The sequence below is a fragment of the Mus musculus genome, chromosome 15, assembly GCF_000001635.26.
Source record: "Mus musculus strain C57BL/6J chromosome 15, GRCm38.p6 C57BL/6J".
In the NCBI taxonomy this organism is placed as follows: domain Eukaryota; kingdom Metazoa; phylum Chordata; class Mammalia; order Rodentia; family Muridae; genus Mus; species Mus musculus.
In genome coordinates this window covers 102,097,567-102,116,401 of record NC_000081.6, presented here as the reverse complement: position 1 = coordinate 102,116,401, position 18,835 = coordinate 102,097,567, and the positions used below count along the sequence as shown (strand labels likewise).

The 18,835-nt window shown below is 55.8% G+C and overlaps 1 protein-coding gene across 7 annotated transcripts; it reads right to left on the bottom strand.

The window, feature by feature from the left end:
- Tns2 (tensin 2) lies at positions 1–17,927 on the bottom strand. Of its 7 annotated transcripts, none has more exons than XM_030248439.1 (29): positions 17,764–17,927; positions 11,764–11,872; positions 11,026–11,063; positions 10,120–10,158; positions 9,773–9,811; positions 9,564–9,613; positions 9,216–9,387; positions 8,870–8,920; positions 8,478–8,600; positions 8,327–8,391; positions 7,464–7,547; positions 6,969–7,081; positions 6,829–6,889; positions 6,627–6,702; positions 5,802–5,931; positions 5,658–5,723; positions 5,418–5,531; positions 4,109–5,320; positions 3,826–3,994; positions 3,170–3,735; positions 2,977–3,066; positions 2,567–2,692; positions 2,269–2,361; positions 2,064–2,141; positions 1,854–1,931; positions 1,244–1,412; positions 773–841; positions 636–665; positions 1–544 (listed from the first exon to the last, which is right to left on the bottom strand). In XM_030248439.1, exons 1-29 carry the CDS (start codon positions 17,839–17,841, stop codon positions 406–408), a joined length of 4,227 nt encoding a protein of 1,408 aa, XP_030104299.1. In that variant the 5' UTR covers positions 17,842–17,927; the 3' UTR covers positions 1–405. The 7 variants fall into 7 exon arrangements, with proteins under 7 accessions (XP_030104299.1, XP_006520754.1, XP_006520755.1 ...); XM_006520691.3 differs by lacking the exon at positions 17,764–17,927 and adding an exon at positions 15,850–16,035; XM_006520692.3 differs by lacking the exon at positions 17,764–17,927 and adding an exon at positions 15,850–16,035 and having other exon boundaries at positions 3,826–3,973.
- Between the last annotated feature and the right edge of the window lie 908 nt (positions 17,928–18,835).

Genomic DNA, 18,835 nt, shown 5'->3' with positions numbered 1-18,835 from the left:
AAAAGTTTATAGAAATTCTTTATTATTACACAAAAATAGACTCTCTTTTTCCCTCTGTTTATGTGACCCCACTCTGGTCTCTGTGTGGAGGGAAGGCAGGAAGCTTTCAAGCTTCTCCCATCCCTCCATGATGGGCCCTGGAGCTGGGTGGAGCTGGCAGGGTCATTCCCCTCCAGGGCTCCACTACTGACACCTCCTCACCCCCCTCACACCTGTCTCTGCCATCTGCTCACATGCCAGGTCACCTTAGGGGCCCACTCACTCAGCTTAGCAGGCAAGGGCAGGAAAGAGCAGTGGCCCAGATGCTGCCACTCCCTCTTTCACAGGGGCCAGGCCAGGGTAGTGAGCGCTGTGGATGCTGGGAGGGTGCAGTGTGGGTGTGCACTCGGAGCTTGTGGCTTTCCTTCATTTCCTCTGGCCCAGTAGAACTTTGGTGATGAAGGTGACAATGGCACTTGCCGGTTGGTCCGGGTCAAGCTCCGCAAAGAGGTGACACACATTTTCCCAGGGACTTCCTGGCTTCTTGGCCACGAAACCAAAGATCCTGCAGGGACAAAGCCAGGGACAGGAGGATGGTGTAAGCCACAGGGGGCGGCTTGTGGCGAGCCAGGGCCGAGCTCAGCAGGGAGACTTACTTGGAGGTGGCTCCATCTGGGTTGGTCCATCTGTAAAGAGAGAGGATGTGAGAGAGTGCGGCCCAGGGCACAGCTCCTGAACACCCTGGCAGCTGAGGCCGGCAGGACCCCAGCAAAGAGCTCCGAGGAAGACTCACCTGCGGTCCTGGGGGTCAGTGCTAGAGAAGGTGATGCTGTTCACTGGGTAATGGCGGCGAAAGAAGAGCCTGTGAGGGGAAAGTGGGGAAGAAAAGTCACACTCAGAAATCCAAGGCTCTGGGCTGGGGAGGGAGCTCAGAGCTTACAGTGCTCACCATCCACACAAGCAGGAGGACAAGCTTGAGTCCCAGAACCCGTGTAAATGTTGGGTACAAGCGGCCCACCTGCAATTCCAGTCTCAGAAAACAGAGACAACTGCAGGAGCAAGGCTAGCAAGACTAGCTGTATCTATGAGTTAAGGTGAACAAGCAACCCAGATTTTTAATTATCAAACTGGAGCCTACACACATAAATGCAAATGTGTATGTACTCATACCACACACATACACATGAAAAGAGGAAAAACAAAAAACCAAGAGATCCCCATGGTCATTGCTTGAGACTCGAGACGGGGTCTGAGCCGGGCTTACTTTCTCTGGTTGTCTGTCAGTGTGATGCCTTGAGCTGAGACCTTGAAATGGACAATGGCTGGCACTGGGACCGGGCTGCAGCTCAGAGCTGCAGAGCTGGCCTTGGCCACAGCCTGAGGGCCAGTCAATGACTCTGTCTCCACCGAGGTCAGGTAGAGCACACTGCAGGCTAAAGAGACAGGAGGTAGGTTGATGAGCTACATAGTTTTGCCAGGACCCGGATCTGTCACCCATTCGCTGCTTATCCCACCATCTTGTGTACTTCCCTGACCAGTGCTGCCCAAATGCACTGGAATCACACACTGACAAGTTAGAAAGACAACTCCCAGACTCCAAGGAAGCAACAGCCAGCAACAGTGGGGCAAAGACTGAGGAGACACATTTTAAGTTCTCACCTCTGCTGTGGCTATGATTCCTGTATTATAAGCCCTGAGAACTTGACCTGTAACCCCTTCCTCACCTCCTGAAAATACAGGGCTTCTCTGCCTTTGCAGGTTAAATATACCTGCTGGGTCTGCCACCCACAGCCCTTGCAGTGCCCCTCCTTGTATCTGGAGTCTACAGTATCCTCCTAACTACCAGGGAGAGGAAGGGAGAACGAAGACTCTACCTGCTCCTTGACGCAGGAGGTCTGCTGCTGTGCTCATGTTGGTAGGCACTGGGGCCTCTGGGGTTTCTTCTAGAGGATCTGAGGAGATGAAGGCCACCAAGGGACGTCAAAAGGGAGGGGCTCTCCTAGCCTCTCTAAGGTAGGGTGGAGGTAATGGGACCTCTATTTAGGTGTAGGGGTAGCTAGAGAGCTAGGAGAGAGATCACTCACCTTTGCTAGGAATTCTCAGACAGCAGGGCAGGGAGATGGGAGAGATGGAGTGCTGGGAGACCAGGGCAGACAGGCTTCCTAAGAGGGGTTGGGGGGAAGTGACTATCATAGGGGCCATAGTCAGGGTTTTCTCTTCCATTCTCCTGAGGCCTCTCCTTTAACCTTCCCCCTACCCCCAGAACCCTTTCAGACTCTTGCTTCTCACCAAAATAGGGCTCAGTGGGACAACCCTTGATCTTCACGCCTTTGGGCCCAGTCTCGATGAGGAAATGGCGGACCAGCTGTTCTGAGGGGTCCCCTGAGAGGAGTGAGGGGTGAAAATAAAGCTTTATGGCATCCCAGGAACTCAGTTTCTCCCCACAGAACTCTCCCCCAAGCAGCAGGCGGCTTGCCTCAACCCTCCCCTACATGGAGACGTCCTGTGCACCACCTCACTCCCACCATCCTGGTCCTACAAGTTCTCCCCTCTCCCCATCTGCACCTTCAGCTTGAGAGCTCTATACCTTTCCAGGGCTGCGCACTGGGTGGAGGTGTAGCCACCTTGAGGGCTAGCCCATAGGCTCCTTGGAATGAATGGCTGTCTCTAATCAGGAAGGCCCCAGGATCCTTGTCTTTCAGCAGGGCAATGGCTGCAGGGCAGAAGTTTAGAGATGGCTGTCAGCCCCACACAGTTCTACTAGCAGGTTCCCAAGTCTCTCACTCTGACAGCTGTGAGGGTGGTGGGAATCTGGGGCTTTGGGTCATAGGACTTGGAACAACATTTAGTCTGAGGCCAAAACTTAGAATCTCTATTTTGTTCAGCCAAGAGCAGAGACAGAGGGAACCAAAGGCCCTACCAGGATAATGGGCTTACAGCCAAGACAGGCCTGGGAGATGGACTGGGACAGGCACATGGCATTTTCTGGCCTCTTACCTTGGTCTCGGGAAAGATGTGGCTTGTACCAGAACTTTGATGTATCCTGGACAAACTTGACATTGCTTTGGTTCTCTTGTAAAGGGTGTTCTAGAAGAGGGAGGGACTGAGTTCAGACTCCAGGGCTCGCCATGGTCTCTATCTGGAAGGTGAGGTTCTTTAAAGGACACACAATCCTCCTAGACCCTTATACCTGGGGGTTGGGTGACATCTGGGAGAGGAGATGCAAAGGTGACATGTTGATTGGTGCTTCTGGCTGGTGGCGACGGCTGTTGCCCAGACCCAGGCAGGTGTCGTTTTTCAGGAAGTGGAGGCTGAATGGGACCATTGGCATCATAGGAGGTAGCCAGGGGGAAGGCAGGGGTGGGTGAGCTCTGGGGTGGTTCTGGGCTGCCCACAAGCCAGGGCATCTGGGTAGGCACAGGAGTAAGAGGGGAGCCATCTGGGCTATCTGAAGTGCCCCGAGGGCCCTGCCACGGGGCATGGCGAAGTCCAGGCAGGGTGGTTGGCACAGGGCTCCGAGGACTAGCACTGTTGGTGTGGCCTCCTGGGCTCCTTTCCTGAGGCCAGCCATTGGGTGAGCCGGGTGCAGAGGTCTGGGAGAAGGGGCTAGGGTCCAGTTGCTCAGGCCTGCTGCTTGTCAACAGCTCAGGAGTCTTTTCAGCAACTCCCTGTACAACAGAGGGCAAGGCCTCGCCAGGACTCAGTCTCTGAGTGGGTGCCAAGGAGGGAGACCTGGTGGTGTCTTGCCGTCGGTTGCTGCAAGGAAAAGTAGGTGAACAGACAGCTCCTTGTTGGGGCTGCAGACACCCATATAACATGCCCAAGTAGCCTTGGCCCTCTGTGTACCTTTCCTTGCCCTGAACTGGGCTGCTGGTGTGTAAGGGTGTGGAGGGACCAGACAGCTCTGAAGAAGCACTGCACTGAGGATCTCGGGGAGACCGAGGTAGCGTGCTGTGTCCACTGGAGCCATCCCTCCAGGATGGTTCAGGTGACTCTGAGACGGGAGGGAAGAGCTCTGGGAAACAGGAGCCTGCTTTTCTGCCTGGCTCAGCTCCTTCCCACCCACGGCCTCCCCAGTAGCATTCAGAACCCTCCTTTACCCTGGACATTCCCACTTGAGGGTCCTCACCTGTAGAAGCCAAGGGTCCTGTTGAGGCCAGGTGTCCAGAAAGTGGGTACTTGTCTCTCCCATCCTCCGCAGAAATCTCATAACCCAGCTTCCTGGGCTGCAGGTAGGGTGGACTCCCCGGGGACACAGATCCAGCCCGTGGTGAGTGGGCACCAGGGCTGGGGTACCCTCGGCCTTCACTTGGAGATCCGCAACTGTGAGGTGCCCGGCCATATGCTGGGCAGTAGCTGGGAACCGCTCCTCCATAGCCATAGGTTACCAGGGCAGGGTACCCTGAATGCCCATACCTGCCTTCAGAGCACACGGCATAGGAGCAGCCCTCATGCCCTTCCTCACCCACCTTGGGTGGCTTCAGGCAGCCATAGTCAGGCATTGGGGCATGATGATGCCCACAGGCAGGCACCAGCAGAGGCAATGGGTGTCCAGGCCTCACTGGGTGCAGGAGAGGCTTGCCTACCTCGCTGGACCACCCCTCTGCAGCCTCCCTCTCTAGTCGCAGTCCATACAGGGCTGCGGTGGGCAGTGCCAGCTTCTCTTCACAGGCAGGGCATGAGCATAAAGCAGGCACCCCAGGGTCCTCCAGGATCACCACCTCCCGGTAGCCTGCTGGACGGTAGCCAAAGTCCCCATTGGCTGGTTTCCCCAGCTCGGGTGCATAGGGGTACGGCCCTTCTGACAGTGACCTGCAGAGGCGTCTCTTCTCCACAGAGGCTTCTGCGTAGCCCTGGGGGTGTCCCTCATAGCCCCCATAGGGTGGTCGTCGTCTCTCTAGGGTTCCCTCAGGCCGGTAGTAGCTCCCATTAGGGACCCCACAAGGCTCCCGGAAGCCCTGACGGCAGGAGCAGCGTCGACTGAGTCCAGGCCTGTGGCCTGAATACATCCCAAGGTGCAGGCCTCCACCCACAGAGGGCTGCTCTTCATCATCAAGGATGGCGGTCTCTCGCCCAGCACCACGGCCCGCACTGGCCACTCCACAACCTCCCAGCAGACGATCCAGCTCCTGTCTTTCAGCAGCAGTTGGGGGCGGCCGGCCGGGGGATTCTGCTGTGTGTTCTGTGGTTAGCGTGGATGAGTGGCCAGAGTCGCTGCTGACAGAGAGCATCGGGGGTGGGGGAAGCTCTGGAGAAGGTGCTGGTGGTGTCTGGCGGGGGACCCGCTGCACCTGGGCATAAGGACTGCCATCCAGGGGGCCCCTTGTGTGGGCCAAGGCGCCTGAGCAGAGAAGAATTTGTGAGTGGGGACAGTGCTGACTCAGCGTGCCTCTCCCCACAAGCCGCACAGCTCCCACCTGCCCCACCACCCCACACACCGTCCACGCTATCCTCATGGTGCTGATTGAAGTTTTCATAGGAGTCCCAGCGTACAGCAGGCTCTGTCGTGTTGTAATCCACGGAGACAGAGGGATCATTCCGTGGGGTGTTGCCTGTGGAAGGCCACCGGGGCACTGAGTAGGGGACTGCCCTTCCCCCACCCCAAGCCTTCAACACCTCGCCCCTCCAGCTCCTGCACCTTCAACACTCCGTCCACTCTTACCAGCTCCCACTCTTACCTTTGACCTTCTCAGGGCTGGAGGAGAAAACAAACTCCACTGAGGCTTGGAAAGGAAACCGCTCATCTGTGGAGGTGGTGGAGGTGAGGAGCCACGCCCCGCTGGCGTCCCCTTCCCTACCCACTTCACTGGCCTCTGACTTACCAGCCCAGGCCTCATCTAGTTGGTCCTTTGGGAAGGTGAGCCGTGATCCATGAATGGTGCATGTGTGGAACTGAACTCGGAACACGAGGGTCCGGTCTGTCCCCTGGCCACCCTTGTGGTAGCAGGTTACCTGAGGGAGGGCAGGAGGCTGGGGTCAGGCCATCACATCCATTTTGTCTTACCTACACCTTTGCTCCAAGGGCCACCTGGGCCACTGCTTCTGTCATGCCCCAACCTCAACATGAACTCTCTTGGGATAGTATGGGTAGGGTTCCCTTTTGGCCCAGGGAGTGACACTATTTGAAGGTATGGTCTTGTTGGAGTAGGTGTGTCACTGTGGGCATGGGCTTTAAGACCCTACTCCTAGCTTCCTGGAAGGGAGTCTTCTACTAGCAGCCTTCAGATGCTCCCACCTTGATGATAACGGACTGAACCTCTGAACCTGTAAGCCAGCCCCTATTAAATGTCCTTATGAGAGTTGCCTTGGGGGCTGGAGAGATGGCTCAGCAGTTAAGGGCACTGACTGTTCTTCCGAAGGTCCTGAGTTCAAATCCCAGCAACCACATGATGGCGCTTACAACCATCCATAATGACATCTGACGCCCTCTACTGGTGTGTCTGAAGACAGCTACAGTGTACTTACTTATAAATAATAAATACATCTTAAAAAAAAAAAAGGAGTTGCCTTGGTCATGGCATCTGTTCACAGCCGTAAAACCCTAAGACACAGGCCTTGTCAGCTGACTATCTGGCTAGAAGCCCCCCACCCCCGTTGCAGTCTGCATCCTCAGGATTCCCCTCAGTGTTACAACCCTCGCCCCTCACCATGACGTCGCCTTTGAGGAGAAGGGCTGGCTCCAGGCTGATACAAAGTTGCTGAGGCCCTGGACCTGCTATGCGGCTGTGGGTAGAGAGAAAGGCAGAATAGTCAGAGGCATCCAGGGAGGGCACAGAGGTAGCTAGACATAGTCAGCCTCTCTGGCTGGGCAATCAGGCAGATGTCAGGGCCTGGGAGCAGGGCACTCACTAGACTCCAGATGTGTAGACCAGCTGCATAGACTGGTAGATCTTGAGGAAGGGCTGGAAGCCTGGAGGGGTGGAAGAGGCCATGAGAGGTGTGGGGTAGTAGGTGGCTATCCTCACGGAATACATCCCGGGGTGACTCACCTGTGTTGGGCTCAAAGGCTGGCAGCACAGGAACAAACACATAGTGCAGGAAGAGTGGGCTGCTGTTCATTCTGATGGAGCCAGACAGCAGTCCGCTGAAGTAGCTGACATAGCTGGCGGGGGAAGTGCCAAGAAAGCATCAGCGTCTTCCTCTAGAGGGCGCCTCACACCAACTCAGCAGCTCTTGGGAGACCTAGACTGCTCTTTTAATCTTATGCTTCAAGGGGGCAAGCCCTGCTCATCCTGTGGAGTCTTTCTTACAAGCCTCTGCTTTATTCTCTTCACAGACCTTATCGCCAGCCAGAACGATCTAGTCTGTTTACGCATGGCTTCTTGCCTTCTACTCTACTAACATATAAATGCCAGGAGAACCTGATCTTGTTTGTTCTGATTTCCCAGAATCTGGCACAGGGCCTGGCTCTGCTCCCGTGCACTGTGGGATTCAGGTGTGCTGCCCGAACAGGAGAGTCAGCCCTTCCCCACTGGGGTGCTCACCGGCGCTGGGAGGGCTGCAGTTCCGTGGCCACCTTGTCCTCACAGAATTTCCTCATGGTGAGGGTTGCCAGCGCCTGGTCTGCCCTGGGGAGAGCAGGGCAGGTCGGGGGTTAGGAACCAGTCCTATTCTGGCCTTCTATACCTAAACCCCAGGGAAGGAGGAATCATGAGATCCTCTGTACAGAGGAACTCCCAGTGGTGGTGAGGAGAGCCAGAGGCCCTACAGCATAGTCAGTTTCCCGGTTGTTGGGCCTAGGGCAACTGTCCCCTGAACCTGGCTTTCCTCGCTTGTCAAAGGGGGCAGTTAGACAACCTGATGGATTGAACTGTGTCCCTCCCCCGGAGAAATGTACCTCAAATGTGACCTTATTTAGAAATAGGGTCTTTGCAGATGTGGTTAGATAGGTTAAGATGAGATCATACAGGAGCAAGGTGGGTCCTTAATTAGGGCGATTGGTCCTTAGAAGAGGAGAGACAGAAATAGACGCACAAAGAGAACACCATGTGATGACGGAGGCAGAGGTTGGAGGGAGGCTGCTGCCAGCCAAGAACTGTCAGGCACCACCAGAAGCTGGAAAGAGGCAAGGAAGGAGTCTGCCTAGAGTCCCAGAGACAGCGTGGCCCCACTGACACTTGACTTTCAACACCTTAGAACTGTAAGACAACTGAGATATATCATTTTAAGCCAATCTACGATGGCAGTTTGCTGACAGCCCTAAGAAACTAGCCCAGCTCCTCTGTTGTGGAGTGCTGGGCCCACTAGTGGAGAGAGGTGGTACCGCACCAAGTTTATAGTCTGACTAAAGAGAGAAAAGCTCAGACAGGGACAGATGAGGAAAGGCCACTGAGGCAGGGCAACTCACCCTGCAGAGATCTTGCTGTAGTGCATATAAGCAGAGACGATGACCCCAAGCTTGCCTTTGCTCCCCTACGGGATAAAGAGACAGAGCTGGGGAACCTGCGACATTTAGGCTGAGGTTGCCCTAGCGCTGTGACCCCAAGGTCCCAGCTCACCTTGCAGTACAACACAACCACGTGCTGAGGGTCGGCACTGAGCCACGTCTCCATGGCTTTGCAGATGGAACACAACTTGTCCAGAGGTGGGGCATGTAGTTCAGGCCAACCAAAGTCTTGCACCTGGGGAAGTAAAAGGGTACAACTCTGCATATATATATATATATATATGTGTGTGTGTGTGTGTGTGACAGGAACATGGATATGGATACAATACAGGGACCTGGGGCAAAGGTGGGCACTTAGTAGTAGTCCACAATAGCTTGGAAATTTTCCGCCATACTGTGGGGTGATATCCCCTGCACCATGTTTTTAGGTATCTTAAGTGGTATGAGAAAGGTGGATGTCAATTGCTACTACCAGTAACGAGCCTTTTCACATTTCCCTCCTACCTTGGGGTTCAGGCGGGTGAGGTCATGCCGTTTCTCTGAAAGGTTGAAGAGCTGAAATAAAGCAGCGTTAGATGAGGGTGACTTCAGACACAGGTGCTGGAGGTGGACCCTCAGTGAGCATCTTGCTCTAAAATAGTTCGATTGCGATCCGCTGGGGCGGAATCCTCTGCAAGCTGCGTGCCTGGCTCAGCTCCGGCCCCGCCCCTCCCCGCCTGGCCCCGCCCCGCCATGCTAGCACCGCCCCCTTGCCAGCCCCATTTCAGGTATTGATAGCGAAACAGTAGCTTCGCCCCATTTTGATCTCCCAGCCCTCTCATTGGTTGCATCTGGCCCACCCGCTCCTCACCAGGTACTTGTCTCTGTGCTTGGATTGAAGCACATGGGCTAGCTCGCGCAAGTGGCCTCGGTGTCGCTGCTCGTCCGGTCGTGCAGGAAAAGCTGCGGCCAAGATCCGCTCCGTTACATAGGTGAGGTCCAAGTCCCAGCGACGCTCCATGAGCGGATCTAGGCTGAAGCTCCTGGGAGAGGCCACAAAGCTGATTTAGGGAACAGAGAAACGTGGCGCCCCAGAGGGCTAGTATGATGGTAAGGACCCTGGGGAACGCTGGGCGACCTGTTAGGTCCTTAGGGTGGATGGTCCCGAGGGGGAGCACTGTCTTGGGGTGACGTGGGATCGCCGGGCATCCTCACTCACCTGGGTAGAGTACTGCGTTGCTTTGAGTGGTTCAGAGACTTGGTGGACCCCTGGTGGATTAGAAACCGTATGTCGACATCACTTCGGATGCATCGATTCTAGGCTTCCCGGTCAAAAGTTCTACAAACCGTGGTCTTCTGGAAATATAGGTCCCTACTCCAAGAGCTACCCACACGCCCCTCCCCGCTCAGGCTCCTAGCATCCCTTACCAGGTGTTCTATGCGCCGGACCGGGGCTGTGCTTCTCCGCTAGAGGGAGGATGTGGGGGAGGAAATGGGAGTGGTTAGGGCAGGGGCAAGGACCAGTCTGGACCTGGTGGGGCGGGGTGGGAGCGCATGTCAGTGTTCATTCCCTAGGGACAGGACTCTAGCCCCCAACAAGCTCTAGAAGACAGTAACCAGAAAGGGCTCCGACAGCCATCTGTTGAGGACAACTGACCAATAACCACAGCACTCATTTCTACATAACCTCCTGGAGACCCACTCTGAGACCACCAGACCCCGGGGATACTAGTCAGGTTCCTTGCCTTCCCTGCCCCATCCTAGAACACACTCACCAGCTCCGCAGGGGGCAAGGCCTGACAGGATGAAGTCACCTGGAAAGAGGTGGGAGTTAAAGGCTGTGCTGGTGAAATGGGGTGCCAGGCCTCAGTAGGAAGGTGCAGGGGCTGTCACCTGATGAACAACCTCTAGCTGAGGTTCCTCTATTTAAGGGAGCCTTGCTTCTGCCTCTCGGTCTCCCACCCCTTGGGCCCCCTGCTTGTTGCTCTTGGCTCTCAGCCCCCTGCCCACACAGACCCCCATTCATCCAGCGGCAGGACAGGAGTTATATATAGAGCCAGCCAGCCAGGCAATGGCCAGGGGTGGACACTAGCCTCTTTCACCGTTGAGACCCCACCCATGGGCACAGAGCTCCCCCAAGCTAGCTTGAGGCCCTGGGACTACCCCCTGCACTGATGGAGCACCAGGAACGTTCCTCAGAGATGCAGGGCTACCTTAGGTTCTCAGTGGACAGCGGGTACCAGCTACAGGGTATTATACCTGAACAGGCTCAGCTTTCACTACCCAGGATGAGACCAACGCAGGCATCCTGAGGACCCTTTCCTCAGAGGGAAGGCACCTCCCATCAGGGTGCCTGGTCTCTGAAATCTTGCTCCCTCTCTATCCACCCCGCCCTTCCTCCCCCCGCAGCCACCCCCCCTCATCCTCTCGCCAGCTGCAGCCTGGGCACAGCACCAAGACAAACGCTGTCTCACTGTCCACCCTCCTGGGCCAACCCTCCAGGGGTGGAGTAGGGTGTTTCTTAAAGAGCCCAACACAACACCCCTGCCACCCAGGAAGGGGTGTCCAGGAGTGAGTGACAGGGGACAGGGTGACATGGTGGCCCATGCCAGTGAGGCTGAAGATGCCTGTCTGGACAGGGAAAGACACCATCTCCCCATTAGATAGAACCACATACTCACCTTTGCTTCACATTTTCTGTGTGTGGCCACCTTGCAGACTAGAGAGAGAAAGGGTAGAGGTTAGCAGAGGCTTACGGGAATAGTCAAAATAACTGTGCTCCAGCCCCACAGGCCTTAGAAGCCAGCTCTGGGACCCTGGTACACTAGGTTACTAGGAGTTGAAGAACAGAGCTGGTTATCAACAGGTTCTGCTCTGGAGTAAGGGAAGAGGGCCGGGGGTTGGGGTCTAGGATGAATAGAGGTGAGGAGGGGAAAGAGGAAGAGGAGGAAGAACAGTAGGAGGAAGAAGAGGAGGAAGAAGAAAAGGATGAGGAAGAAGAAGAGGAACAGGAAGATGAGGAGGAAGAGAAAGGGGAGGAAGAGGAAAAAGAGGAGGAGGCAGAAGAGGAAAAAGAGGAGGAGGAAGAAGAGGAAAAAGAGGAGGAAGAAGAGGAAAAAGAGAAGGAAGAGGAAGAGGAAGAAGAGGAAAAGGAGGAGGAAAAGGAAAAAGGAGGAAAAAGAAGAGGAGGAAGAAGAAAAAGAGGAGGAGGAAGAAGAAGAGGAGGAGGAGCAAGAGGAAGGGAAGACCCTAGTCACAGGTAAGGATGGGAAGGTGGTAGAGTCACAAATCTCCTGGGCTGTGGCAAGGTGGGTGTCAAGAAGAGTGAGGGCATTTGTTTCTGAATTTGCCTGTCTCTAGAGCCTGAGCCACACAGAAGTGCTGCCTGGAGGGCTCAGGCACCAAGAGCACCACCTCACCTCGGCAGGAGACACCGGTCCCATCGATGGTCACCTTACACACTGCACACACTGGAGTTTTCTTCCGGAAAACCTTCTCCCGGAAGCTGTGTGGTTCTGCTTTCCTCGGCTGCGGGTGGGATGACAGACAAATAGGGGTATGTGTTCCTAGTGGGCTCATCTCCAAGGCTGGGCAGGGACCTTTCCTTAGAGCGATGCTGCTTCCCTCTCTTCCAGCCAAAAGTCTGTGAACTCTAAGGCACACTTGGCCACAGCTGTTTCAGGGTAGTCATGAGGCCTGTCCTCTACAGGGCTTGGAATGTGACCCCTTGCGTCACCTTGGCTGGGTCAACTCCTCCCTAAGGGTTCACTCAGGACTTCTCACGTGGCGGAGCTATGTGATGTCCTTGTCACACACACCCCCACTTCCAATGTGAGGGCTTTCTGAATCTTGGCAGAGTGGGGGGTCTGACTCTCCTCCCATCTTGCCCTCCCCACAAGAGGCTTGTATACTGTGAGCTGACGGCCAGGACACACAAGCACTATCACATAATACCCAGACTGACTGCAGCCAGTTCTGAGCCCCTGGCTCTCAGTGTCCCCAAGCTCCAGGCAGCTAATATGACCCCCTCCCCCACGGTCAGAACAACATGTTTACTCTCTGTGCACTGAGGCGGCAGGCAGCAATTGTCTAAGACGTTCGCTCGGAAGGAGGAATAGCAGTGGGGACACACAGGCAGCTGCCTCGCTGCCTCTGCATGTTATGACAGGGGTGGCCAGGTTCTCCGGATGCCCCCTCCCCACCCAGAGGTAGTGAGGTCAGTGGCTGGCTGGGCTGCCACCAGTTGTCCAGGTCCCCCTTAGTCCCTACTCACTGCAAGTTTTCACTGCAGTTCTGACCCCTCCCACCCCAGTTCATCCCTCCTATCTAGAGTCTGTGGACAATCTCCCTCACTCCTCCCACCACTCCACTGCACATTCTTCACCGCTGTGTGTTCAAGCTCCCGCTGTCCCCTCCTCTCCCTGGATCTGCCCACCGTAGTGTGAAGAGGAGAATAACATGGGAGCAGCGTTGGTCCCTTAACGACTGGGGGCGAGACCCACCAGGACACTTGGACGCACTTGTGGATGATGACGTCGTGTGCAGATGACGTCAGTAGAAGGCACCCTCCCTTCCCTCATTGCCTTCTTCCCATACCTTTTCCCTCAAGCTTCCCCCGGAGGTCAGGGCTTGAGCTCTTAGCTGAACCCTCGGGGCCTATCCAGGCTCAAGCCAGGAAATACACAGAGAAGTCAAAACAGATGCTAGAATCACACTGCTACCCTACCCTAGCCACCTCAGGGGGTCAGGCGAAAGAAAGAGGAGGGGGATGCTGAGCCAGCCAGGAGAAGAGGCTGAAACTAGGAAGAGGGTCTGGTCTGGCCTGAATCCTGGCCCTCCCGCCTTGTCCGCACCTCCACCCTGCCCCACCTTTGCCCAGCTGGTGGGCACTCCTACCCTGCTGGTGGCCCGGCTGCTGTCCCTCCTCCCCAGGGCTCTGAGCAACCTTTCCACAGGGCCGCTGGACTTCATGGTGTCTGGCTGGCTGGACTCTTGGCTGCAGGGCCTGAACAATGCTGGGGCCTGGCCTGGGGCTTCCTGGAAGCAGCCTGCCGAGGCAGCCGCTTCCCTTGGGTGGAGGGGAGGCTGTCTGGCTGGTGTGTGGAGAAGCCTGGCCCTGGAAGTGGAGGGAAGTGCAGGCGGGAAGGGGGCAGGTCGCTGCTCCAGGAAGTGGGGTGGGGGAGGATGTGGGGGAGGCCAGGAGATCAGATTCCCAGGATCTACCCTGCTGGGAGTGTCAGCCTAAGATCTCTGGCTCTCCCCATCTCTGGAGCTGCCTCCCACCCAGTGGGCCACTGTGTGCAGGGGGTCTGCAGTCCTGAGATCCAGCCCTGGAATCAGCCAGTGGCACAGGGTGGGAATTCAGGTCTCAGGGCAGGGCTCAAGGGCCAGTGGAGAACACTGTGTCCCCGGCCAGTCTCTAGCCTGAACCCTCATGCTCCCTTGGGATTTCCTGTGGGAAGGGAGTGTTGCTGGGAACCAGTACCCCTGACAGCCCAGCACTCCACATCCTCAGGGTGAAAGAAAGTTAGGGATGAGGGCTAACTTCCCTGTCAGACGGGAGAAGGATCTTATAGTACCCTCCTCAACGCCAAGTTCCAGCGGGAAGGGCTAAGGGCTTACAGGAATGGTCCATCTTGCTGTAACCCAAAGCACTGGAGGTTCCTCCTGAACACCCCAGCTGCTCCTCTCCAGATACAACCCACAGTTCCTGGCTTAGCTCCCAGATCCTGCACCTGAGGTTCTACTGGGGACCCCACCCGCCCACCAGAATCTGAGCGCTACCTTCATGGCTCTTCTGGCCTGTCTCTCCTTCCTCTGTGGCTGTCACTGGACCCGAGGACTGGACAGGAGGCCCCCTCCCAACACATACTCCACCCTCTCTAGGGCCTCCTGCTTCCCTCCTGGGAATAGGGCCAACTTCCTGTCCCAGGAGTCAAGGGAAGGAGGTGTATGGGGCCCTTGGAAAGGATGGAACAACCTTCCTACAACAAGGGTCAACAGCCTGGGGGTTCCCAGCCCAAGCTCTAGACAGCAGCCTTTGGAATGCTGTAGCTAGCTGTCATTTGAAAGAATGTACACCGTGTCACCCTCATTTGCATGGTATTTACTGAATGTCCCAGTGCAACTCCTCCAGTTCTGGCACCTCTTGCAGGGTCCCACAGGACTCTCCTCTTTCTGCCTCACGCCCATCTGACAGATGAAGGGCTGCTCTAGTCCTCCCCAGGGATCCTTCAGAAGACCTGTCAGACTGAAGAGTCTGAGGCCTCTTCCCGCTGCATGCCTGTTCTCTAGGAAGCCCATCGTTGCCAGTGTACCCTGGCTAGAAGGCCCTGTGAGTGGCAAGGGGTGGGGCACCGTGCTGTAACTGGAGAGGGCCCCTGGCTCTGCAATCCCCACCTGAGTTCTGGCTGTGTCCCAGGACATTCCAGGCCGATGGCCAGGTGGGCAACCGGGGCTGTCCTGATTCCGCACCCAGCCCTGCTGGGGAAGATGGATCACTGCAGCGCCTCCCCTGATCAATTTTTTTTCCCCTCTGCTCCTATGGTACATGGGCCTACATCTGCAACCTCTGGTGGGACTGAAAGTCTTTTCCTCTGGAACAGGTTCCCAAACAGCCTCTGCCCTCACTGAACTTACACTGCCCACCTAGATCTAGAAAGTTAAGTGTCTAGTTGGCTCTGCGCGTCCCCACCGCAGGGAGTGTGGAGTATTTCTGAAAGTAGCTGAGGGCAAACAGTGCCTGAGGAATGGCAGCATTACCAGATCCTCACCTCCCACCTCCTGCCTGGAATATTCCAGAGCTCTTTTGATTCTCCCCAGCCGGGCCCCCTCTCACTCTGAAGCCTTGGGTTTGTTTGGAGAAACCCCTCCACCCACCCACACACCCCTCCTTCCTGGAAATAGCTGTGGTTGGATGAGAGGCCCGGAGCCGGGCCACAGAGGAGTGAGGCCCAGTAAAGGAGGGAGGGGAAGGGAGGTAGGATTCAAGGGTGTGTCTAGAGGGACCTAGGGGGTATCTAGGTAGGGCAGAAGTAGAAAAGGGTTAAAAGGAGAAATCAGCTTCATCTGTGTCTGCATTCTGCCTCAGTGTCTCAGATAGAGAAAACAGAGAGGAAAAAGTTTGCATGCACTCTGCCAGGCCAGGGCCGCAACATTGATGCCAGCTGCCGCGGGCATCTTGTGTTCAAAGTGCGCTTGTGGCTCGAGCTAGAGAGGTACGCAGAGAGTGGCCTGAGCCAACAGTAGTGCACAGTGGGACGCAGGAAGGCGTGGCGGCCTGAGCTAGGTCCACAGCCGCGCCCCGCCCCCTGGTCACCTCTAGTATCTTCAACTGTCCCCTAGCTCACCGAGACCCGGAGGGGAGGGCACGGGCCGCGCCCAATGCTCCCGGACCCCCAGTGGCTCCGCGCCCCCTGGTGCCCGTCCCTGGCTCGGACCGCGCGCTGTGACGCAGAGGGCCGACGCTCGCCCGCGCTCCCGTCCAGCGTGGCGCAGCCACTCACCTGTGGGGGGCGCCCAGAGGGCCGGGGGCGCGGCGAACTGGGGCAGCAGCAGGGGGCGCCCCCGGACCAGCCCATCCCGCCTAGCCGCGCCGCGATACGCGGAGGCGGCGGCGGCGGCAGCGGCGGCGGGACGGGCGCTCAGCTGGCTCCCTCCCGCCGCGCCCTGCGCCGGCTGCCTCCTCCCGCCCTCCGGCTCCCTCCTTCTTCCTGGGCTCCAATCGCCACCTTCCACCCGCTCCCCGCCCGCGCCTCCTCCTTTCTCCCTCTTCTCCTCCCACTGTCCTCCGTGCGCGCCGAGGCAGGCTCCGGCTGAGACTCGCAGACGGAGCGGCAGCCAGAGCCCGAGTGGGATCGCACGTGGGAGGACAGCCCCGGGAAGCCTCAGGCCGAGAGTCTGCAGAGGGCCACAGGCACCCGAGGAGAGGCCAGAGGGACAGGGCAGGGAGAAACGCGTGAGCCACATAGACTTCTAAAGGAAGGTGGATGCAGAGGCCTCTATACTCATCCAAGTCCGAACTAGGCCTGGCATGGTTGGGGCACCAGATTTAGACACCTAAAGTTGCTGGTGTCCCAGGTCTTAATGCTTCCTGGAGCTTTCTGTCACTTCTCTCAAATGACTCAGAGCTGAGAACCCACAGCAGATTCAAGATTCCTGACACTCAACTGCTTAAGTCATCGCGCCGGTGTCCTTAGGTCTTCTCAGTGGAAGTTCTTTTGATGGTGTAACCTCATTCCATTCTTTTAAAATCTGATATTGGATAGGAACGTCTGGAATTAAGCTAGGGACCATGGTATTAGTTTGAGTTGTGTCACTTGGAGAAGTTGAGAGTAGGGATGTGGTCCTAGAATCTTAGAACCTGTTGTAATTCCCTGTTCCCAGCGTTCCTTAGCAGATCCTAAACTGTTCTGTCTGCTGTTACCCACCCCGCTGGAATTTCCATGATGGAAATTGATGGAGCCATGCATCTCAATGCTGAGAAGTGGGAAGTGCGGAGAGTTCAGTGCCAGGGTAGGTGCTCAAAGCAGTACTGTCTGCTCAAGCCCTCTGGGCCTGCCTGCCTGTCCCATCTCTCAGCAGAGTTCTGTGCTCATCCTTCATCCTGTTCTGGCAAAGGCTAGGCTTGGCCGGTCTGGTTCTGATTAATGAAGAACGGAGCACCCGATTTCAATCTGGCAGCCAGGAAGCATGGCTGGTGGATCTTACTGTTCAGTGGGCACTTTTAAAGCAGCCAGCATCTCAGGGGACTAGAGGAAGAGCTGGAGAGACACTAGGGAGGGAATGGCTCCACTGGCGGTGAAGTGAGAGTTGGAGGGAGAGAGAGGCAGGGATTGTAGGAGGCTCATGGGAAAGAGCAAGGCTGAAGGTTGTGCTGTGTATTCTGGCAAGATTAGATTATGTAATTAGCATGGTATATGAAAATGTTTGTTTAATGCCTGCAGCTAGCTCTTTTAACACCCAGCCCTTCCCAGCATATCCTGGGCTTTGGCTGGGTGCTAGGATATAACCTCTGGATGTAGCTTTTAATCTCTGAAGTCACCAATGAGTGAGCTAGATTGATTGGATCGCAAAGGTAGATGGGACTATAACTTCACATCAGGCTGGTATCCTCCCCTGCCTAAGCAGTCATTAGGACAAACTTGAAAGGTTCCTAGGAATTGGGGGGTGGGGGGGGGGGGGAGAGTCACCAGATGTGTAGCTGGATCCTCAGCTCAGGTTTGATCACTGCTCTTCAGGTACTGATTGAGGGAAGGGAAATCTAAAGCAGGATGCTTGTTGGTGATAGGGTAAAAGTGGGTGCTGGGAGCCAGGCACTGATTGCCGGCTCAGCAGCAGGGAAAGGGGAGAGGGAGAAAACCAGACGCTATGGATAAAGGTGGACACCTACTGCCTTCCCTCCACAAGCATGTTCTTACCTTGACTATGCAGAAAGAAGTCCATCTCGGTTCTGAAGGAAGAACTCCCTCTTCCACAGCCTGAGATCTCATGCCCATAACTGATAACTTAATTTCTTGAGGTGGATCTTGAGAGTCTTGGGCTCTCCCGACTGGAAGAGCACTGGGCTCTAGGAACCAGGAGCAGTGTGGGGTAAGGGGCAGCACTAGCTTCAGAGGCAGACCTCTTGGCAGAGGACAGAGCAAGCATTGTCCAACCAGGAGGTTGCTGCTGCAGCTGGGCGGGAACAGAATTCTCTTCCAAACTTTGTTTAGTGGGGGCGGGAAAGCAAGTCCCCTTCACTTGTAGCCCCGGGGGTTAATGGTTGCTGAGAAACGGAGCTTATTTGTCAATTGTTGCTTCCCAGAAGCAGATGTGGAGCTCAGCCACTTCCTTAGAGTCCATGCTTGGAGCTAGTGAGGCACTTGAGGTGACACTTAACACTTCACTGCCTTGGATTCCAGAGCATGGTGCCTGGTTCTGTTAGGAGAAACTAGTCTGTGGCCTGGAGTGTACCCAGCCCAGAACCAAGTGTGTCATATAAATGTCCTGTTGGCATTCTGTCAGCTGAGATGGGCAGTGAGGACTGACTAGTCTTGTCTTTACACATAGGAGGCTCCATACAGTTAAGCAGTTGTGGTCATGCTATATATATAGCCTTGCTTTTTTAGAGGATCCTCCTGGAACAGACATGACCATCTTTCTCTTCTTTGTGTCTTTGTTTCCCCTTTCCCAGATGTTGGCTGCTCCCAGCCCATGATCATTGGTCTCCTGGGACTAGCTTCTGGAGCAAAGCCTGGGAAACCTTTCACACTGAAAAGCTCCCAATGCCTAGCCATTCATGGATCCCAGACCAGCTCTGCCAGTTTTGGCTTTGTTAGGAAATAGAAAAGCAATGGCCAGGCAATGGAGAGTCAGTTCCAAGACAGCCAGGGGTGCAGAGAAACCTTTCCTCAATAAAAAACAAAACACCCCAACCAATCAATCAAACCAAACCCAACCCTAGACAAGCAGCTGCTTTTAGTTGCATCATCCCCATCTTGGATACAAGTC